Source organism: Mastacembelus armatus, chromosome 8 (assembly GCF_900324485.2).
Source record: "Mastacembelus armatus chromosome 8, fMasArm1.2, whole genome shotgun sequence".
Taxonomy (NCBI): domain Eukaryota; kingdom Metazoa; phylum Chordata; class Actinopteri; order Synbranchiformes; family Mastacembelidae; genus Mastacembelus; species Mastacembelus armatus.
Window position 1 is genome coordinate 17,777,671 of NC_046640.1, and position 24,766 is coordinate 17,802,436.

General features: G+C 39.3%; 1 protein-coding gene across 4 annotated transcripts in view; it reads right to left on the bottom strand.

Moving 5' to 3' along the window:
- LOC113141275 (voltage-dependent T-type calcium channel subunit alpha-1I-like) overlaps nucleotides 1-24,766 on the bottom strand; it is a 126,931-nt gene that overhangs the window by 49,351 nt on the left and 52,814 nt on the right. For 3 of the 4 annotated variants that reach the window (XM_026325593.1, XM_026325592.1, XM_026325591.1), the window contains exons 4-7: nucleotides 13,943-14,054; nucleotides 9,468-9,601; nucleotides 5,000-5,097; nucleotides 808-967 (exon numbers count right to left, since the gene is read on the bottom strand). In XM_026325593.1, coding sequence (XP_026181378.1) covers nucleotides 808-967; nucleotides 5,000-5,097; nucleotides 9,468-9,601; nucleotides 13,943-14,054 — 504 coding nt within the window. Of the gene's footprint in view, nucleotides 1-807; nucleotides 968-4,999; nucleotides 5,098-9,467; nucleotides 9,602-13,942; nucleotides 14,055-24,766 lie in introns of those variants that run through there. The other variant, XM_026325594.1, reaches the window with a different exon arrangement.

Sequence of the window (24,766 nt, forward strand, 5' to 3'; positions counted from 1 at the left end):
AGCTTTCCACTATATGGGAAGAAAATTCAGTTTCCTAAAGCTGGACTAACTAACACTGTGGTTGTCTGCTGATCCCCAAAATGAAAGATGTCTTGCATCACTTGGTCCTGTTAATAACTATAACACTCTTTAGCCCAGTGACGATAAGCGTAAAAGACAGTGGTTAAAGTGACCTCATGGAGAGATTACTGAAGCGGCTGTTTCAGTAAATGCCAGCTCTCAACTTCAAGGGGAGGACAACGCAGGCAGCACGGTAATAGCTGGCAGACATATGTTTCTTTTCATCTGCCTATTAGGTCTGTCATTAGTATATGCTTGATCAGCCCAACCAGAGACAGTGCAGAGATTAGTAAACAGAGCTTATGTACATATTAGAACACACACATTAGGCACATGTGTCTTTTAAGCAAGCTAATACCAACACGATAAAGGAAAGAGAGAGAATCACATGAAAATAAATAATCCTGAATAATGGTGAATGTCACATATTTCATCAAAGTTATAATATGATCATGTCCTAAGCTGTAAAGTAGGAAAAACAGTACTATTCCTGTTGCTTTGTAAGCTCAAACATTGTTGCAGCAGTGGTTATAAGGTACAGAAAGAGCATATGACCAATAACAGAAAACCTTGTTGTGGTCCTTAAAAATGATGGCATGTACAATGAGCTATTTATTCAGCCTTGCATTGAGAAACAGACAAGTAAAACCCCTTATAAATGTTATGATTGGCTTGGACCTGGTCACTCTACCGCACTGACTGCACGGTCCTGACAATGAAACGTGGAGATGGGATTGTTTAACTCACAGTGTGAAGTTCTCCTCAAGGTAGCAGCGGTTCCTCAGCAGCCCCGCCCACAGCTGCACGCCAATGATGCCAAAGATGAAGAAGACGAAGAAGCACAGCAGCAGCACATTGCCCAGCATGGGAAGAGTGTCTAGCAGCAGGTTCACAAGGATACGCATACCTGTGCATTTCAGGAAATCATTAAATCAATAACAATTTATCACAGGCATACACTGATTAAAAAAAGGATTTACTGTTTGCATATAGTAAAACTACAAGCTGCTAATGCTTCACTTTGTATTTATTCAATTGTGCTTTCAGCTCTGTTTGCTGATTGCACACACTAAATAGGAAATGAGGCACAGTGGTTCAGAAGTGGAAGTTAACAGCCTCTCCAGAGGACGCAGTATGTGAGTCGTCTGAGGCAACATACCCAAATAGGTATGTTGTTCGATAACAGATCAAGGAAGAATATCAAAAAGACAACTGCACACAGGCACATATACTAACTGCAGACACCATGAAATAGGAAACATAATCAGGCTACAGGGGCCTCACTTGTCATTAGATGAAACCTTATTGCAGAAATACAAGCGTGTTCCCTGTCAAATAATGATGACCTTATCCCCTGTGGATGGGTCTGTCCTGCAGTGATGACACATTGAGACTGTGATTAGTGGAGCATAATGACAGCTGATTGGGCTAATGAGAGAGAGAGTTGAGACCCACTGATGAGATCACAGCAACCCCACACTGACACCTGAGCGGTGTGTGTGTATGTGTTTTGGTTACACTTACACTGTATGTGTGACTGAAAGTGTGTCAGTACATAATTGTGTGTGTGTGTGTGTGTGTGTTGTGTGTGCTCCAGTGCCATAATGGGAGTCACAAATAACAACTCAACAGTAGGCTAATGTGTCATAAACACAACGGTGCATTTAAACTGCCAAGAGACTGAATGACAGGAGAGAAGCTGAGAGAAGAAAGAGCAAGAGAGAGAGAGAGAGAGAGAGAGAGCAAGAACACAATATTTGCATGGATGCAAACACCTGTAGTTCACTCACTACAGAAACACAAACATGTAAGCACAAATGCCAGCAGTAAAATACACGTTAGACCTCATTAAAGAAGTTTTACCCATGCCCTAAGTGCTAATCAATACTATCACCCCCTTTGGATTTATACTACAACTTGATTAGTGATTATGTGCTCACATTTAAAGGTCAGGTTATCAAGGCAACATGCAGGGTGCATCTGTATGTGCAGAATTAATTGATGTTGAATAGTTCACAAGTCATTTGCAGTTTGCATCTTTTGACTTGATTTGGAAAAGACCTTTGTAGAGACACAGGCATGGACCTAATCTCTCTTGTATTAGAAAGTTAAAAAAATCATCAACTTGAAATTTTGGAATTTATGAAAACTTTTTATCCAGACAAAGAGGAAAGACTTCTTCTTTAGGTAAGTGCGCACCTGCCTGCTCCTTGGGCTAATTTGTCTCGTCAAAGGGTATTAAATGGGGAGCAGTAGCGTTGCTGGTGTGTATGTGTCTCTGGTGGCGGCTGGAGGCAAGTCTAAATGTGTTTGTTCCCCAGGGTCCTTGTCATTAGGCCACTGTTCCATTAGGCTTAATTGGGTGAAGAGAGGGAGAGATGAATTGAGGGAGAGGTAGGGAGAACAGGAATGAGACAAGGCCCGAGGGTGAGCTGCAAAAAATGGGAGTGCCAAAATAAGAAAGAAAAAAAAGCAAAAATGACAGAAGGAAAGAAAACCCACAAATAGCCAAAGAAAGGCAATCAAAAAGTAATCACAGAGAAAAGAAACAATATGGTATCACACAAATCAGTCTTTTTCTCAGCTTACTCTACGTTGCCCCTTGTTTTCTCTTTTTCTCTCCTCCTTCTGTACCAGCCTCCATCTTACTTCTCTCCTGGTGACCGTACCAGTTTGCCAGCTCCTGCTGTTCCCAGATAAAGATGAATGCCTCCCCATGCACCACAGTGGAAACACATTTACAGCTACATGCCTGTGCTATTCGATAAAGACCAGGAGAGTTCTCTTCTCTTTTCTTCTCTTCTCCCATTAGTTTGTATAGTCTTTGCTGTCTCTTCCTCCTTTTCTGCTTGGCACTCACTCAATCTTACACCTATTTCATCAAAAAAGTCTAACATAGCAGCACGCACACACACACACACACACACAGGACACCCAATGCCCAAGACTAATACCTGCCATTTTGTTGGAGGGTTACAAATTGAGGTGTGTGAGGGGTCAGGATGTGCTCATGCTCCCTGTGTATCTGTGGGCAAAATACTGAGCCAAAAAAAAAAACCAAGGAACAAATGGCTTTATCCCTACGCTTCTTCTCTCTTCTAATGGGGTCAAGGATAGAGAACAGAATCAGGGTACCACATACTCATTACATGTGGCTAACTGATGGCAACATAAACAATAACAGTGTGCACACAAGAGAAAATTACTGCTGTATCAACCCTGCATATGTTAACAAACTCATGCTTCTGGAACCTCATCACTTATAGAAACCTTTGTCAGCCCAATTCCACAAAATATCTTCGATTTACACCAACTAAAACATGTTGCTGCTACCACAGCAGTCTGAAAAATTGGGCTGAGTATCTCCCTTGTTGACGGTTTCATGTGAAAGGCAACTTGTCCTTCACAGGGTGTGGAAAAACTCAGACACTAAAAGACTTTTTCAGGTATTTTCACCGAAAATGAAGAATCTACTATGACTGGGCATATACTTGGAGAGTAATTATTGTTAAAATGTGCTTAAGGTAATTGAAAAGCTATAATTTGGGGTTTTTGTGTATGGGTTGAGTTTTTAGAGAAAGAGACGTGTTGAACACATGATGAAAACAAACAAAACTAGAGGCTATACATACTACAAAAAAGTTATGTAATAAAAAAATAGAAGCAGAAATGTTGTGCAGTGAATGTTGGCTTTCAGAGACAACACTTAAGAAAGGCTTGTGGACAGTAGTGTGTGACAGCCCACACCTGCAGCCACCTGGACCAGAGATCTTGTACAGCTGAAAAGGTTTGGGCAGTCCTGGGCAAATGACTTTGTAATTACAGTCTTTTCAATTTTCTAAGTTAATGAAATAAAGTACACAGCACATTGTATCTTTATATTAATTCATTATTAATGCCATTATGCAACTGAAATGGGCTTTATGTGCTCTATAGATTTACTCATGTTTTCATCTGTGAGCCCACTTTTAGTCTCCTTCCACAGTTTATCTTTATATCTGAAAGTTGAAAATTACACAGTCACTAGGAAAGTTTATTTTTCCTACAGTACCTGTCCCTGAAGTCCAAACTAAATTAGGCAACAGGGCTTTTATGCAATCAGCTCCATCTGCCATAGAATCAGTTTATGATTACTTACAAGTGGAATAGAGAGTTTCTCTCAGTGACGTTAGGTTATGGAGGGAAGGTTTATAAGTTCGTATGCTCTGTTTAGCCAGGATTTTCCTACAGGGAGAAGAATATTTGGGATATTTGATAAGAGAAAGAAGTGTCAGGCATTATTTAAAGTGCATTTCATATTTTTCTAATCATGAGGGATACAATTTTTCCATCAATATATTTCATTAATAAAACAGGATTTCTGACTATTTATCTGAAACAGCATTATCCACCATTAGCATTAGCTTCACTAACCTCTGAAGTGCTAGAACTAAGACTGAGACCAGTCTGAACCAAGGTTGGTCAGACTAATTGGTGCTTACAATGATTAAGGGCGACCTATTAGAGCAGCAGGCCAAAGAAATCAATAGGAGTTAAAAAGTTTGGTCGAGAACTGAGTTTTAGATGAAAGGAGAAAGGTTATGGTCACGGACTCACCAGTGAAGCAGCATTAATGGATGGTTTGTAAATCTGATAAAGCCGTGACTCAGTGCAAGAACAGGCTGTGTGATTAAGCATAAGATGAATGTTTAATGATCCCCTTGGGGAACAGGTGGCATGTGGATGCACAAAAAAGCCTGAGATGTAATAAATATACATGAATTTTCATGCAGATGCATTTGTACTTTACATGAACTGACAGACACACACATACAGTGTAGGCACAAAGAGAACCTCCAACCACAAACACAAAGAAAACAGAGTACACTGTCACAGTTACAGATAATTGCACAATTGATCTGCAGTCACATACACAGAGAAAAATTTCAAATATTCTCACTTGGCACTCTGTTGATGGCTTTCAGTGGCCGAAGGACCCGCACCGTGCGAATGGCTGACAGGTTGATATTCTGCAGGTCCAGTGAGTACTCTACCATCCTGTATTCACACACACAGAAGGATAGACAAAAAAACAAAGAAATTTGTCATTTAACCTTTCTATTCATACCTTTATAAGCTATTTGTTTAAAATATAGCAAAAAGCGATTACTATGGCTCCACCTTAATGAGAGGGAACTGCACTTGATTCAATGCTGTCACAACATCTAGTCTCACCTCTCTCATCTCAGAGCTGTGTGACTCTCAATTGTATGGAAAATATACTGGAAAAAGCAGAGTGGAGGAGGGATAAAATGACATCAATGCATCAAAAGGGGATAACATGAAAATAGAGATGGGGAAAAGAAAGAATGTAAAAAAAGGAAGAATTATTCTATTCTAAGTGTAGCCTGCAGGATGTTATGGCTCAGTCGATGCCTGACATCTGTTAGTAAGTCATTTCCACAGCATGGCTAAGCTGTTTGTGCCCTCAAACCCAAACCACTTTCACAGGACAATGGCCACGTTTTGCCATGAGTGTGTAAAAGCAGCATGTGTATGTCTGAATGTGCCACATGCATATTACATGGCCATAATCATCAACACAGAAATAGTTCTTACAGTAGTTTTTACAGTTTGTGTAATAAATTAGACTGTAAATGGCACTGTGTCCATGTAGATGTGTACAATGTGTAACAGGTGTTAAGGGTGTGCACCTGGGCTACAACAGTGTTGGGACAGCATGACACCAGCAGCAGCTAGTAACCCCCAGAGCACATCCATGGCCATTAAGAACACAAACCAAGCCCCCTGTCTCTCACATAGACTTATGGACCATGTCATTTACAATAATGTGATACTTCATTGGTCCCACAGGGAAGAGCTTTCCATTTGCCCTTCACCAGAGCAGAGTCATCAACAAAGTAGCACCCCAGGTCACACTCGAGTGGGATTAGTTGCAACAAGGGTTTACACTGCTCTACAGCTGACAGGCAGTTGTTCTAACCACTAAACTTATTCATATAGTAACAAAAAAAAAAAGATGCAAATCAAACTTGTATGTGAGATTGCTAGATAACACTTTCAGGTGATTTTTTTTACACTTTCCAAACATTCTGGAAACATTCTAATTATTTTGTTCTTATTGTAAAGCTCATGAGTCTCTGTGAGGATGTACAGTAGAGGCACAATGCAGCCCAATTTTAGTCCAAAAAATGCCACAAAGCAGCTTGATGAAAATGTCACAATACAGACGAGAACACAACAGTTGTTTTGTGGCCAGGCTTTTCTGCTTGGGCATAGTACTGTTATTACTACCTGCCTCAATCATAGCAGTATCTGTGCTAGCTCTAACGATTTGATGTGGGCAGCTGAGAGACTGAACACAGGGGTAAAAGTGGACATGCCATCATAGTGAGCTGAAAGCAGACACACAATGTTTTTCATGTTGCTTGATTAGGTTACAACATGAGTGATAAACTCTGATAGATAACACTTCAAAATCATCAATAGTGCTGCATATTGGTACAGTGGAGAAGCACAAGATCACAGATGTGCCTGCAAGTGTGTGAGTCTTTAGGCACGTCTATGCACAGTGTATATGGATGCATGGATGAATGTGTGTGTGTGTGTGCGTGTGTGTGTGCGTGTGTGTGTGTGTGTGTGTGTGTGTGTATGTGCCTCAATCAGGACACATCAATCAGGATGGTGAGTTTGGGAGGGTAATTAGTGGACTGCCGCAAGCGTACTTTTTATGATTGTTCTCTGTTTTTCACATTCCTGTTACTCATGACATCTCCATCTCACTCATGCTTTTATATGATGTGTGTGTGTGTGTGTGTGTGTGTGTGTGTGCATGTATACTTGTATCAAAATTTAAAGCTGCAAAGGGAAAATAGGATAGACCTAGTGAGAAGAGTTAAAAAATACCTAGCATGAGACAGGAAATTGAAAGTTAGACTTCAGTGACTGTCAAATTAACAATATACCCTCATCAAAATTAACACTGCAGCTGAAGTTCTGTGTTAAGAAGTACGTTTCTGTAACTTGCAAAAAACATCATTCTTGCCTTTGACGGTTTCCATGCTAATCTGGAAAAAATCTATTAAAGTGCAATAATTGTGAACAATAGCTGCAGCATTGTTTTGGTTTGTGTTGTTTACTTAGTAATACAGCTGCAGGTCCACAAACCGTAATCAAGTCTTTGTCTGTTCTTGTTTGCAAATACTGTATGTCTGAAAATATGCTCAATATATAGCATACTAACATCAGTCAGTCTTGCTCAGAAGGAAAAAAGTGTTTTACTATTTGTTTGGCCTGGTACATTTCTTCAACCTATCTTACATACATTAGAATAAAGATGGGAAGTGAGAATTTCTGGTAGAAGGGTCAATGGATCAAAAATCTCAGCAGACAAACCATAGTACAGTTATTACTGCAGATACCAGACAGGACAGGAAAAGTAAGTCTGTGCAACGGATTAGGCTAAAATGAAATACACAGTATACAAAATAAAAACCAAGTCCAGGAGTCACTTTACGTGTGGCAGGGTTATGGAGCATAAAACCCTCTTCAGAGCCTGTCTGGATGAAAGCCTGGTCTGTATGGGGTCTGTATGCAGAAGTTCATCCGAGCATGCGGAAAATAAAGAAAGAGAGAGAGAGGGAAGGAAGAGGAGTGTGAGAGAGCGAGGTGTTGCCCATGGGTAACAGACATGGAACTCATAGCAGACTGTCAGCTATGATTTGGCCTGGCACGGCTGGCACTGCCCTCTGCAATTAGCCTAGACGCTAATCTAATGGATGCTGCCAAGTGGAAAACGAAGATCGAGGCATTAACGCAAATGCATATACAAACACTGAAGCACACATACACAGATTAATCCATCTCAAAAGGCATAAACTGACAGTGTATTCTCTGTGGGTAATCTTGTGGCACAAACACACACTCAGGTTATTTTCCACACAAACTACACTTCCATTGAGGATAAACTGATTCAGCTCAAATGAAGATGAATGTCTTCACCTAGCCTGGTAAGTCTGTTGCTCTGTCTTTTTTCTGTCTGATATCATACCAGCCACTCTCCTTATACATCTCTCTCATACACACACTGGCTTGATCACCCATGTCTGAGCCTTTCATTTCCCTTCTCTCACAGCAGGTGTTGGAGCAGGTGTGTTTGCTTTTGTTTTGTGCACTTGCATCGATCTAGCATGTGTGTTTCCCGTGGTAACAGTATGGGTATTAGTTAAACTTATGCAACACAAAATATGACCTTGAATGTATATGTTCTTGTGTTACTAATGTTTCAGCAGTGCTTTTCTCCTGGAAATTTGTTTTTGGATACCCAGCTTCTGTCTTTTGTGCCTTCGTTTTTTCATTTTTTTTCCCTATCTGCTTACCAATTTTACTTCCACTCAAAACTGATGTGCAAATTCAAAGCAACTTTGTATCATCTGTTCATAGGATTTTGCTTTTAAGCAATATTCTGGTGTTTATTAATATGGAAGGATTCATCGTTATCCTTCTGAAAAAACCCAGTACTGTAGTATTCTGCAGCATGACCAGTCTGTGTCTGTCTGTAGCAGTGTGCCTTATGTTGCTGCCTTATGGTTTTTTTTGTCAGAGGACAGTGTAAATGTCCCATCCACTGTTACCATTTTGTATGTACAATAAATGTACTGTTTAAATGTCCATCCATCCATTTTCTATACCCACTTATTCCTTAACCATGGTCACAGGGATCTGCTGGAGCCTATCCCAGCTCTCTTTGGGTGGAAGGCAGGGGTACACCCTGGACAGGTCACCAGTCCATCACAGGGCCACATAGAGACAAACAATCTCACACACTCACACTCACTCCTATGGGCAATTTAGAGTCACCAATCAATCTGACATACATGTTTTTGGACTGTGGGAGGAAACCAGAGTACCTGGAGAAAACCCACGCAAGCACAGGGAGAACATGCAAACTCCACACAGCTGTTGCTGTGAGGCAACAGTGCTAACCACTCAGCCACCATGCTGTGTTTAAATGTCCCTATAGCTATATTTGACAAAGAATATGCTTCAAGTCAATATCACAGAGGTTCATTATGCATCTTGAATTGTATGCAAATAAATGTACTAGAAATACGATGATGGTAAGATTCTGAATCATCACACAATAGTTCAGTTTTTGTGACCTTTCATCCTGCATCATCCGCACTACACAGCCCTCCAAAAAGAAAATGTCTTACAGTGACAGAAAATGAATTGATGCCTTTAGTAAACTTCTTAAAGTTTAGATGGAAATAGTTAATTATCCTGTAATCAGCAGATTGGTTGGGAATAGTAGCATTAGGCTGCAAAAATCAGAGCAACGAACCAGTCCCGCCATTAAGTTTCAGATTTGCTACACATAATATAGACAAAATGATATAGTTGCTTACCCAGCCATAACAATAAAGAAGTCCAGCCTGTTCCAGGTGTCTCCCAGGTAACAGCGACGACCAAAGATCCCAAGAGCCACCATCTTTACCACCATCTCCAGTGCAAAGAAGATGTAAATAAATGCATCAAAAGCCTATGAGAAGACAGAGAGAGAGAGAAAGATGGAGAAAATTGAGCAAAAGAAGGAGAAAAGATGCAGAAATTAGCAGCCTCAATCTGTGGTCAAAATTCCCTCTTCAACTGAGTTTCTTTGTGAATGAGGGACACTTGTCATCTCTGATGAGGACAAATTGTTTGGATTTTTAAAAATGCCCAAAGTTGATATCACTATACAAAATGAAAAACTGCCCTGAAGCACATACTTTTTTGTTTTGGCCATATTTTTACCCAAAGACTTGAAATGACTGTATTTTCTACTTTTCAAAGGGAACTTTTCAGGTATGGCAAGTTCATACTCGACAGCTGACACTAAAACCCACAACATCTGTCAAAAGTATTATTTTTGATCCAAATGCCTGTTTAAACGCCACAGATTACAGTCGAATCGCACACTACCATATGATATGTGCTATTGAAGACTGAGGTTCTCCTGATGTGTTTGCTTTAGTACTGACTATGACAACACTAGTGGTTATTGCTTTAGCCAAGTTTGCTGTTAAACTTATGGCTTATAAGAGCTAAATGTCTGTGTGTATGTGTACTGTGTGCATGTAACTATACTAATATAACAGTGCACAAAACATGGTGCTCAATGTGACACTGCAATACTTCACAATATCACAACAGAAGAAAAAATGGACAATAAAAAGAAAGTGAGGCCAATTCCTCTGCCATGTTTTGCTTGCATTGTTGTTCACAGATCACTAGCTAAACCGCCTATTGTATATTCCCAACAAAACTCTTTGCCAGTGCTTTGCCCTAGGCAGTGTGACTGTGGTTGCTGCCTTGTTACATATTCGTAATACATATAACTCAAGCTGCTATGTCATGATAAAGAGATTTTCAAGGTCTGGAAATTCAAATGAAGCCATGAAATTGCGTGGCTGCTTGCTAATAACTCATTGATCATAATCTGGATATTTATGACAGGGATTTCTGTTTTTTTCAGAACCCCAACCTTTGTTACATTAATGCATAAGCACAAACAAAACATTACACTCAAAATGGCATTTTGAGGTTTTGTTGCTGCTGTTTATTCTTAATGGTATCTAATTCTGAAGTGCTTTTTTTTGCTGACCAAATATGACATAAAGGGTCTGACCCATCTAAATTGCTTTTTAAACATCTAAATATATGTTTGAAAGGCATCTAAATATAATCGTTAGCTGGCATATTGAAGGAAGCTGTTTCATAGATAAATATACTTAGAAGATGATTAAAACTTACAGAATTTCGATGATTGCAAAGACTCAAGTTGTAAGTATGCCCTGAAAATAGTTTGTGCACTCAGCACATCAGATGGCACAAACCAATACACATGCTGCGATAAAAAAAAACAAACAAAAAAAACACCTTCTTTAAGGTTATTACCGTGTTTGGGGTTTCAGGCAACATAAAATGAGAAACTAGAAACTCTAAATAACCTACAGCAGAGAAACACTGATATGTGTTCCATTTGGACAATCAGGGGTAATACCCTTAAACTGGAGAACAGATTTTTTTTTCATTCAGCATTGATGGACAAAGGGAAAGCAGTGCTTGTAGCTATAGACCAAACTAATGGAAATGAATGCTATGGGAAATTTAGTGGAACTACTTCAGTTGCAGCACTGGATTCAGTTTTGGTCATGTCATAAATTGCAACTGTGAAGAGACAGGGCACACAGTTGCCCTCTATTCTTTTGCTTTACAAGTGTAAACGCTGTTCTGTTTGTTATCTATATGGAGCAAAATATCTAGAAGGAGAGATGGATGTTAGTCGGTGCAAATCCAGAAATCTGCATACGAGTATATACACATATAAAGAAGATATATATCGCTCTGTGTGTGTGGCTTTGTGTGTACATTTATGGCTATAACTGCAATGTAATGCATATTGAAGCACGACATGTGTTACATCCCTGCTTATTTATTCACACACAAAAAATCTAACACAAGCATCATCTCAAAAAGAGACAACATAGAGAGCTAGCAGGTTGCAATGAGAAAGATGAGAAGCTCAGTCACACATGCTGTTTAACTGATGTTTTGATAAATAATGCAGCCTGCACGCTTCACATGTAATCCGACATTGGCTATACCAGTAGGATCCCTGTCACACTCAGCTACGAGTGAAAAGAGAAGGAATTCATCATAGTTATTTGTTACTAGTGCCAGCTTCCTCTTCAGTCAGCCTATCAGGTTTCACAGTCAACATGATTTGTAAAGAGATCGAGGCTGTCTTGTGATGGGTCCTTTCATGATTTGAAATAGGAGCTGGTGTGGGAGCTACTTCATATGCTGTCATTGTGCCACTTATTTGGTAGGAGTAGAGGACGTGGTAAGTAGGTCATCAGGATGTAATGGTGCCTTTTAAAATAATCTATATGTGTATTATACAACTTGTGGAATGAGTGACTTATGATCACCAATTTCACACAAATATAGGACAGAAAAACAATCATTCCACAATATGAATGTGAATTTTCTAACAGCTTATTTGAAGTTGTAATAAATCCTCTCCCATTTAAATCCTTTCAAGCCTAAATAACAACTTACCATACAGACTGTCCAAAACACAGACAGAATTGAAATGTGGTTTGCTGGAGAAGACCTGTCCTTTTTTGGGTACAAGTTTCATTTTCAACTAAAATGCCAAATCCATCAAACAGGTAAAAAACATTACCAGACCAGTATGTTCCTTTTTTCACCTACATCTGCTTGTCCACTCCACCTAGCTAAATCAAATTCAGGACATACTGGGATTAAGGATGAGATTATCTGATCACAAAATATTTTGACATTTTACTACAATTAAAGGGTCAAAGGGTCATTTTATCCAAATTACACTTGTTGTCTGGCTGTGCAGATAGTTTTGGTTCTATTTGGTAAGGATCTGTGATATCTTCTGCTAAAATACAATAGTTTTATCAAAAACAGTGACATTTAAAAAAAAATCAATAGTAACCTGTTTTTCAAGTTATCAAGATTGTACCACATGTACAATCCAGATAACTCCTATCTCTCACTGACGCTCTGCCTCATTATTAAACCTTAATTTGACCCCTGCAAACAGATATCTGAACTGATCCTATGGTAATGTACACATTGTTTATAACCATTTCTTTCCCCCAGGAAGTGAGGTTGAGATACAGAAAGCATGTGAAGGCCACTGACTATCTAAGCCTTGTCAGCAAAAGCCCTCCCGTTACCATTAGCAGCCACCAGAACAGGACCCCTTACAATACCTGGGGAGTCACTATGCTTGTTAAAGAGACAAAAGATGAAGAAGGGAGAAGGGCCAAGTGCGTAGGATGGGAGGATAGGGAAGATGGGGAATAAAGATGATACTTGAATACGAGACAGGAATAAAGACAGAGAGACAGTGAAGCAGGAAGATGTTTCACTGTTTTAAAACAGCAGCGAATACTTAGGTGAAATCTAGGCACAATAAAGAGAAAATCCGATAAGACAAATAAACCTATTAGAGTTTGATCTGGGTGGCTTTATTTGATTTTGTAATCCACCCTAATGTGCTGCAGGCAAGTGAGATATGGCAGTACAATCTGTCAACACAGCAATACTATTTGGGGCATACTAGCAACAGAAACCTCACATACAGGTTACTGTCAACAGATTTTCAATGTCAATAGACACAAAATATTATCAAACAAAAAGTACGTGCAGCAGAATTAAGTCCGTTTTTTCACACCTGAAACTGAGGCTGCCAAATTTACTTCAATGAAACAATTACAATCCCTGAGGTGTCCATGCTGAGTCCTCAGCCAGTTGGCAAATCATAGCAACACATAACCCTCATCAGACCAACACAGTATACAAATAATAACAAAAGGAAAATATTAGCACTTTGACAAAAATACAATACAATAATATGAGCTTCAATATAGGGTTAATTTTTAATAGATCTCAACCTGTCACTAGCGTTTTTGGCAATGATGCCTTGTTACAGGGTCAGTCAAATCCATGAGCAACAATAGAGCAAGCACACAGAAATGTCGCTTAACAACAACTTTCCTTCATGACAAGGTATCTTGAGAATGAGGTGCACAGTTTCGCATTATGTGAAAACCTTGAGACTATATTAAAACAAACTCCCAATTCCCTGTTCAGAGAGCAGGAGCAAATATAAATTCTTCCAGCAGGGAAATATTCTAGCTGCAGCGTATCTTAAGGAGCACATGGAGGAAAAGTGACAAGAAGAGTGGTCAGTTGCTCTGAGCTTATGTCAAATAATTGATTGTTTTGTTCTCTCTCTCTTCATCAGTGTGCTGACATGTTTTTGTTACATACGAACACTCACACACAGGGGTCTTACCTGCAGTATCTGGCAGCGGTCCGAGGTGCAGTCGATGTTCTCACAGGGTTGGTACATGCCCAGTGTCACACAGTTGAGCAGAATCACCATGATGCTAATCCTCTCGAACCACGTATTAACAGGACGGGGGTTAAGGAGCATAGTAACTGAGGAGAAATCTGTACTGTACAGAAATCTGAGATGTACTGTATGTGTTTCTTGCACTCCTGATCTGTCTCAAATGAAACACAGTCTGCATGTCTTGTACTGTACTAAACAAAATATGAAATTGTAGTGGGGGTTTGTATATGTATGTGGTCTAATTACAGTCATACAGTTTAAACATCATTTACCACTTTTTACTTGTTTCATAGCTGTCAGTTCATGTTCTTTGAGTTCTGTACTCTATCCTCATCATTCTTCAGTCTTTTTGTTCTCTTAATGTAATAAGTATAGAGTCTTATTCTTATGAACTTTGCAGCAGTATTCACATTTATGCTCTACGGCAGTGTTTGTAGCATACAACAAACGTACATGAATAATTGCGAGCACAAACATTTTAACATTTTAGCTACAGATACGAATTAATCCTAGTAAAGATTCTACACACAACTGGGATTTTGTGCAACTCAGTGATCTTACAAAAATGAGCTAAATCTGCATATGCCTGTGAAACACACACCCACACACTTTGCCTATAAACATATTTGCTTACATACAGGCACACACATACACGCCATACTCTCCATTAATCTGTATGACTCTCCATCCTGCAAGCTCCTTTGTGCTGTCTCTGTTATCACTTTATAGCACTGCTCACTGGTGTAACACAGTGAAATAGGGAGACATAAAATCAAAACGATGTGTGGAAAGAAATATTTTTAAGTCTCTCTGCCTTCTCTTTCCTGTTTGTAACTGTTCTTCCTCAATATCATTTAAGCTTTTGCAGTTTTCCCAGCTGTTACCTCTTTCCCTTTTTCCTAATAGTTTTGCGTTTTCTCAGCTTTTGATTCATTCTCCTGTGTGACATAGAAAACAATGGACAATTCTGCCCTTCCAGCAAAAACAAACACAGACACTTTGGGACACATTACATCTCAACAGGCAATGAAAAATCAATCAGGCCTGCATGTGTATAAGGCTATGTACATGTGTGAAGGTGTGTGTGTGTGTGTACGTGCGCATGCGTAGCACACCCATAGAACAAGTGAACCTGCCCTGAGGTTCTGTGTTAGCAAAGCAACACCCATGAACAGAAGCATGGTATGAACTGATAGAGGACATGAGTAGCACAGTCAGTCTGAGAGAAAGAGGCCAAGGAGGAAAATGAATAAACAAATGTACAGGAAACATGGAAGAAGACTTGTTTCAGATTGGGTGTAAACAAACAAGACATGACACAGAAGGACAGAAGCTACAAAAAGTGTGATAGTGAACATTACATGTTTTCAGTTTTCTCAGTGATATCTTCATTGCTCAGATTGTTGGCTCCAAGCCTTTGCAGAGCAATTCAAGTGAAAACATAACTTCCCCCACATTCGTCCATTAAATGCAAAACCCAGCCTCTTACACCCCTATGGACTCTTCACCTTCCAGGCAATCAAAGCTAACAGCATCAGCAGGGTCTGCCCTGACATGTGAAGTGAATCTGGGCTGGTTTGAGTTCTGTTTCTTTGTCATGCTGACCCAAAACCTATACCTCCCCAGGGAGATGAAGCAGTGGGCAACTGACTCACATCCTGCTGATTCCAGCGCTAGCTGATGGCTGGTCATGTCACTCCCTAATCATGTTCGAAGAAAACTAACTGAGACTGACACCAAGGATACTTTGAGGAGAAAGGCAGGATGGTGTGTTGTTACTGAGCTTCAAACTTTAATTTGGTTGCTTATTTAAAGCTTTTACTTGTGGGATATTCACTCAAATGCTCATGAATCTATGCACCAACCATCCACATGTGAGTGAGATGTTCAGGTCACATGTGTCTGTCTGTCTTTCTCTCTTTAACATCACATCTTTTCTCTTTCCTCTCCCCAATAATCTTCTTAGGATATGGACAGGGTCTCCTCTCTGTCTTTACGCTCTTTTCATCTTTTCCCTCTTCTTCTTCTCGATGTCTCTACCTATTTTTATGCCTGTCCCTCTGCGTCAATACAGATTTCGTCAGACACTTGCCCTCCTCTTTCATCCTTTCTTTTTCCATTTGGGGCTTTCTAACTTTATCAAGTTCTATGTCTCTCTTTTTACCACAACATTTAAGGATCTTTTGGCTGCTGATTCTCCTTTTGTCTCCCTGTCTGTCTCTAGTAGGAAAACATCTTTTAAAAAAACAAATTTTTCTAATCCCCAAAATGTGAAAAAGGAGGGCTCCAGTGGAAGAAAAAAACAACAATTTATTACCTGAATGCATTTCTTATTTATTCTATCCTTTGCTGGAGCATCTAAACATTTTACAGTAGCAGTCTTAATGCTGAGATTAATCATAATGTGCTGTTTAATCTTTTGCATCCAATTTTAATTTGCCCCCACCGCTCCACTTTTCCTTCTATGAATATGTTTTGCACAATTTTAAATCTGTGTGTCTGTATGCCACCACTGACAACAAAATATGGGTGGATACAGGAAATGTCCATGCTTACAATATATTTATATATTATAATTGTTTGTGCTGTGACTATATGGATTGGTTGAAAAAAATCTAAAACCTCTCCACATGTTTGTAAATGGTCTGTAGCACCCAGTATGGAAAGCTATTACTAGTATAACAGGCATGTTGGCATGTTTAATGTCTGGCAGTTAAGCACTGACTGCTAGTCAGTTAAGCATGGACTTTTATTATCCGTTCACTTTCAGCTTTACTATCAATTTATTTTTCTGCTATGTGTAATGATGACTGCTCCATTTAGACTAAGCAGAAAGAAAAGAACTGCAGGCACAAGCTGGCTGCATGGTAATAATTGGTTTCCTAATCATGTAAATAATTAAAGAACCAAAATTTATCTCTGTATAATTTTTTTCCACTCGTGATACAGTAAAATAGTGCATGTGTGTCTCAGTATGAGTGTGTGTTTGTGGGGGATTTATTTAATCCCTGGAAAATGTAGGAATGCCTTTAAAAGGATGCACCAATTCAACGTCTCTGCATATGTGTGTGTGTGTGTGTGTGTGTGTGTGTGTATGTTTGTTAAGAACAGGATGACTCATGATTGAATGAGATCTCTGTAATTTACAATGAGGCTTTTTTGCAGCAGAGCTCCCCTCCTCAGTGTCTGCATGTGCATGCATGTGTGTGTTAGTGTGAAAACCCTCAGGATCAGTCTCATCCAGAGTGAATCAAAATGACATTCTGCTACTCGCTGTGGCACTGAAGCCTGTGCCTGTCTCTTCTCCCAGGGAGAACACGGCATGATAGGTCACACACACTCACTCACTCACTCTCACACACACACACACACACACACAAGCCATGTGTACTCCCAGTAAACCAGTATATACAGACAGCATTTCTGTCCTTAACAAAGCATACACAAAAACAGACAGCCACACAGACATGTCCTCCTCAGCCACCATTTTTTTTGTGACAACCTCTGTCCCATCTACTGTGTTCTAAAAATGTGTAGCTGTGTTGTGTGTCACAGCATCAGCTACTGTGTGTGACAAAGTGATGGTGGTTCCAGCTGCTGGACGAAGGATCTGTCAGTGTGACTCAGTGATGTCCAGGTCAACCAGTGTTCAAGCTGTGTGTCTGAGTGTGTCTGTCCACTGTCCTTGGCATCAGTCACACTTAGTTTTGACTCTGTAACTGCTTTGTGCCCCTGTTTCTCTCTCGGTCACTCCGTCTGTCTGTGTTCCTCTCCATGGTGAAATAGCAAGGCAGACTGCCAGGAATCTCCCCACATACTGTACCTCCCACTGCTCTCATCCCTCATTTTATCTCACTTAATTTCTTAGTTCCTTGTGGGAAAATTGATCAATGAGTCTTATCTATATGTTTGCGTATGTGTGTTCTCTGTCTGACCCTCTGGCTGCTGGGCTCATTTCTTCTCAACATGTCCTGCTGATTCCTTACTGTGCCTATCTTTCTATATACAGACTTATTCATAAAGTCTGTGTATTTCAAACATATAAAAGGGACGCACTATCTGTGCAAATAGTTGTGTAAGTAACACTTCTGTAATAATGACAAAAGGCTATGCCAGGAACTACAAAACCTTTTCTCTGCATACCAGAGGGCCAAAAACTCTCCAGCCACAGAAGCATACACGAAGCACCTAGACTAACAAGTAAACCTCCATTATAAAAGACCCAAGCAAAATGTGGTATATATTCCATAAGTGCTGTAATGCTTGTCTCAGCAAATGTAACTTTCACTTTGCCAGCCCATGAAAAAAGTTTGTTCATGAGGATATATTCACATTGCTGTACACAGTTTCTGCCCCTCCCATTCAAAACAGTATTTGAAATTTGAGGGATTATATTTTTGCATATTCCATCTGAACTATAATCCGTCTTTACTCACTAACAGTGTTGGTAGATAAGACCTTTCTCCAAATATAAGAGCTTTTTGAAAGTGCTTGTCACACAATGAGTAGAATGTGGTCTCAAATGTCCAAAAAGTACAGATTTACCTTCCAGTGCCATAACATAAGATCAGACTATAAAAAAGCCTGTTTTACGACTGGAATACATTGTAGTGCAGTTAACAGGACACGGAGCATAGCATGATATTAATAATCAAGGTGATTTGCCTGGGTATACAGTGAAATTTCCTCAGTAATGGGCCTATCATGTTTTATGATAAGAGATGAAGGCTAAAAATTAACTTAGATACCCAAAGTAAAAGCATACATTATATCACTGTAGGTAGGAAATGTTGGACTGATATAATGCTGTTATAAGCATGGTTGCCATAATAGCCAACATCAAACATTATTCTCCCATACAATTAAAACAAAACTCTATACATCCCAACTGGTCGAGACACATGGCCGCCCAAAACAGAGCCTGGTTCTGCTGGAGGTCACCAACTGCTTGCTCATAAGGAATTTGTTCGTTTCTATGTAAAGTGCCTTAAGATAATTTTTATTGTGATTTGGGGCTATACTAATAAAACTGAATCGAATTGGTGTAATCTCTCTATAAAGTACATGGCAAAAATTTTAAAAATGAATAATAAAGAAAAAATAAAAATTAAATTGCTTGTAATTCAAAATAAAATCAATTTAATCAATTTATTTTATTTTAGTTTTTTCTTTATCAAATTTTTGTCTCTCACACAAGGACATGGAAAATTAAGTTTTAGTTTATATTCCTGAAATATAAATGGAATGCTCTGATCTTTAATCACTCTGTTAATATGAAGTTCAGGGTAATTGTGGAATACTGTGTCAACCATATGCTCAGCAATATGGTTGAGATGTAGGGTGTCTGTCTGGTCACTACACAGACAGTTTTAATCTAAGTGTTAAAGCTTGGAAGTCAGCAGAAATAAGAAAAGATGTTCCTTATCTCTCACTGTGAAATCAGTGAAGGCACACTCTGCTGATACGCATATAAGTGTCTCACTGGGAATTGGGAAAAGAAGCAAATATTGGGTATATTAAATGGTGGTACACAGATTAAGCATGCCTTTGGCTTCAATTCAAATGTATAGTAGTGCTCCTTAGCTCTATATGCTCCCAGATGATTAACACCTTACGCCTGTAAGATCAACAATTTTTTTGACAGGAAAATAAACAAATGTGAAACAGTATGCTAAGTGAGTGGACTCATTACAGAATCCAAGAAAGTGCACCTTAATTTGATAATTGCACATAGGTTTCATTTATTATTTGTTAAATTGCCCCATAATGTGTATATTATCTTCCAAGCCTGCAGCAACATGCACACAAATTCAGGCATGTACTGTACAGTAAAGCATTCAACCCTATACATAAGAGCACAGATACATGAGCACACATATGGTGAAGGCAGAAAGAAACAGAGTTAGACACAGTGGCAGCCACACCGCCTGACATGCCAGGCACAGACCTGGAGCCCCTCTCAGAACAAGCCTATGGCCTGTAACCACGGCAACGGGAGCACACGGGTTGCCTTCAGCCAGCGAGACTACGCAAACTGCACGTGTCAACATTCATGTGCACGTGTGTGTCTAAAAGTATGTTTTGTGTCGTGTTTATATGGACACATTCTTATGTAATTAATTCTAAAACATATAAGTTTCAATTGTGTGCAAGTTTCTAGTTATGCACAGTGCCTGCATTTACAGACAGAGAATGATTACATTTCCATCCATATTTGAGCATTTGAAAACTCATGGTGTGTGTGTGTGTGTGTGTGTGTGACTATGTATCTGTTTTTTGCCTCATATCAGCTCAGCACAGCAGGTGCCTTGCTCCGGTACATTGCTGCCGCTAGTGAAGCTGAATGTGCTGCACACACCATGGGAAATATAAGCCAATACTTTTTGTGCTTGTGTGTATGTGTGGAGGAGAGAGAGAGAGAGAGAGAGAGAGAGAGAGATAGAGAACGAATGACATGAGTCAGTGAAACTGAGAGGGGGAAGCTAAAAGACAGACAGAGGAGACTAATATAAACTGAGAATATAGATGCAAATCAGGGGTGAAAAAAAAGTGCTGGCAAAAGAAATAACACAATTTAAAACGGCATGTAGAGGGAAAAGAGAGAAAGGTGAGAAGATAAGACGACAGAGATAAACACCTCGTGGGTCAAACTTCCCCCCTCAGGACGGCGCTACAAAACTCTGTATGTCGAAACAGCCAGACACAGGGACAGTTTCTTTCCCTGCGCAATCAGGGAAATATAATGAACAGTGAATCCATGTTTTATGTTTTTTACTGTTCGCTTTACTTTTTATATTCTTTTACTCATATCTTTGTAAATGCTTTCCTTATATGTATTTATTTTGACTTCATGACAAGCCACATTAAGAGCCACTGTACCAGAGTTCCTGTTATGGCAACAAAGTTGATAATGATTTTTAATTTCTTGCTGGGTCAGTTCATGGAGGCTATTAGTTTCAATTCAACATAGGGTCACAGTATTAGAAAAAGGGGGAAGGAAAAGGAGGAGAGAAAAAGATGTGCTGACATGACTATGCTGCTGACATCCGCAGGGACTAGTCAGGCTCTGATGTGACAAGCAACCATCCGCACTAGCTCTCAACCTCCCTGCAGCCATCTGTCTTTCTCTTTGTCCATAATGTATTCTATCTGTTGTCACAAGTAAAAACCTTGCATTTGCAAAAACAGTCTCACGCTACATACTGAGGGCTCATCAAAAAATACTACTGACCATCACGTGTGCCTCCAAATTTTTGTATTTGAAACCCTTTAGTCTTTCAAAGCAACTCGACTGGTCACACGTGGAGAAGCCATCTGCTCTGTGATCTCTCCACCAACTTCCCACTTCCTTACAGCCACAATGACAGCAAGTCAGTGTCCAAGCAGCGGTGCTTCTCTGGTATACAGACGATCAGAAGCACCTGTTTCCATTAGCTCTATTAACACGCACACAAAAGAACAAAAGGAAGAGCATAGACAGAGTGTAAACTATATCACACCGTTAATGCTACTCAGTGCACATGACAGAAGACAAAAACAGTACATAGCCTACTTTGCTGCCTCTAGTATGTCAGATGAAAAGGCAGCAATATTACATAGGTGTATATTTACAGTACCATGTATTTAACATCATGGAGTCGTTTCTGGTAATGTATCACCAGAATGAAAAATATACTTCAGGAAGTGTATAAATCCACTGTGGCATTTAGATGTTCTAGCAGAAATTCACTAAACTGGCACACTATTTTCCCAAAAAACAGTATGTCATACTGCAAAACATGCACAGATTGGTCTGGCCATCAGTTTCTGCAAAGAAAGCACATATGAGTATTGTATGTTATGAAAATAATGAAGTAAACAGTCTCATAGTAGAGATACTGGTTAGACTAACAGTCCACAGTCATATGTTCCATGACTGGTTGAACAGCTTAAAAATGAGCTACAGATTGCAAACATTAATGGCACCTTTTAAAACTGACTAAACTGACCTGTCATGTTGAAGATCATAAACATTTGCTCAACATTTTTCTCTCATCTCTTTTGTCGCAAGAAACAAAACAAAATAAAGAGCAGCACAATCTTGGCATTGACACTGAGTAAATGTAACTTGTCGCCTTTCTGGGAAGCTTGAAGCCTACAAAGCTCCTCAGGGGCCACATAATGCAACACAAGTCAGTGTGGAAATCTGTCCATATGTTTTCATAATCTGTGTTCTCATTCTGAAAACAGCAATTCATTTAGTAGTCTGAGCTCTCTGACTGCCTGCAGCGAGTGGTAATTATAACTCAAGATGGACTGAGTAACCAGGACTAGAATACTATAATTAAATAATCTTAACCAGAGTAAAACAATGAGTTGGGCTATTCATTTTAATATGCCACATGTGATGAAAAAAATAAAATATTTTATTATTGAGCTCCTGGTGGAAGACATTTATTATATGTACGTTTTCTTGCAGAGTCAGCAAAAGATTAAATGAATTAAGATTTCCTGGGAGAATGTGCGTGATACATAAAATGAATTACATCTCCAGTTTTCCCTGAGTAGTTCACAAACAACACCCTCATCACTCTTTCTGGACTGACAGAAGGGAGTGAGGATAACAGAGATAAGAAGGAGGAGATGGGGATGAAGAGGATCTGTTTGAGAATGGAACTGTAAGCCATCATCTCTTTCATCCATTTTTCAACAGGGGTCTAATGGGCTGACATGATCTCATGTTACAAACAGAGGGAGAAAAGGGACTAAGGGCTCAGTAAGAGAAAGAAATGAGAGAGAGGGGCTTGGCTGTAGCTCTGATTAACTGATGATTCCAGTGTGTTATGAGTTTTGACTCCTTTCTTTACAAATCCCATTCCAATAACGTTAATGGTAATATTTTCAGGACGTTTTGTTGCACCTTTTCAAATGAATTCTAATAGGATGATATTTTTCTTTTAATAAGAACACCAAAAAAATCGGTCTGTATGAAATCTGAGCAAAAATGTTGGATAGCTTTTACCAGGCAGCATAAAAATAAACTGAGTAGTGTAATGTATATATAAGTACATGCAAAGTACTGTAATGTATATACAACAGCCTGACTGCATAACACACAGTATGAACACTCAAACCACAGGGCACAGGCTGAAGTTTTAGATTTTTAGAGTTAGATTTTTTTCTTCACTTTGTTTTTTCTTTCTGCCAATTGATTTCACCATGATTGGTTAGGCTCCCAGAGTATATGCCTCTAATTGCAGCCATGGCGAGTGGATCCCTGAGCTTCACAGGTGTTTCATGAAAGGAGAACAAACAAGCTGAGGGAAGCATGGTAGATGAATGGAGCGACACCGAGTGGGAGTGAGTGCGAGAGTGAGTGAGACAGAGTGAGAAACACTAAGAACAAAAAGAATTATTAATAGGCTGTGATCCAGCTATTTGTGATGGTAATTTTCCAGCAGAAAGGTGAGGGTCTCTGTCTTTTTCTCTCTCTCTCACTCTCTTTCTCTGTCTACCACTCCTCATTCTGCATTCTATGCTGGTCGTTTTGAAGCATAGGAGCTTCTCTTAATCTCAGTTTTGTGGCAAATGCAGTCACATTGTGTCTACAAAATCACATGTACATGACTCCATGTATACATCTTGTCCTGATGTTAGAAAATGATCAAAATATTACTGTCAGCTGCTGTTATGTAAAAATATTAAACATTCGCTGGCGAAATCATTCTGTCTTTGACTGTCTGGCATGGAACTTACTGGCACTGAGAATATGCTCATAATGCACAAACATCCTCAGGGGAAAGTATTCATTATTGACAGAAACAATTTTACTGAACACATTTGTTTTCTTATTGCTCTATATTGTATATTTTTATAGTAGACATGATTTTACTGTGCTAATGTGATATACCTCCAGTTAGTTTGATTAATGTATTTGTGTATTGATTAACTAATGTTTCCTCAGCAAAGCTTGCATACTTTAACACTGGTCACTGCACTCCATTATCACTGCATGTCTCACACACAAATGTTATATGGCATTTACTGTATCTCACAAATGTTTTATTATGAACCGGCAGAGGCTGCTGTGTACTATAGCTGATGCCAAAGAAGAAAAGTTCTAATGTGGCCTAAATTTTACCCCAGGCTCAGTAGAGTTGCTGTGACAGCATCCATTCAACTCCTGCTAGCATAACAGTCTATCTACCAGCCCCCAAACACCAAAGTAGTCAGTTCCACCTCCCCAAGTATAAGTGACAAGATCTGCTGGTTCACGAATACAGACTGTCAGCTAACATGACTGACAGGTTGAACTTTTTTCTTAAATTCCAAATGCATGTGGAATAAACCTACTAAATCCAGGGAACTATAACATGAACATAATATTGTCTTCAAAGCCTTGCAAAGGATCCAATAACATATCATTCAATATGTTGTAATAAGAAAAGCCAGTATTTACCCTGGTGTCTAAGAGTTGGTTGAGGTTTTGTGTTGCACATCAATTTGTAAGCTACTGTGCTTTATCATTGTAAGTATTAAGAGCTACAGCAACTGTAAAATGTTCAGGCCAAATTAAAATTAAATCCCATGTGAGAACGACAGTGGGGTGAACAAAATGAAAACTTTATTTGTTCAAGAGGAAGCAAATGATTCCTGGTTTAAGACTGACAAACAGTTTTGTGAAAGTTAAATCATGCAAACAATCACAAATGACAGGCTGTACATGGGATGTGCATTTGATGTTATCGGAACAAACCTTTCATTAAATGCTGTCTTGCTCTACTA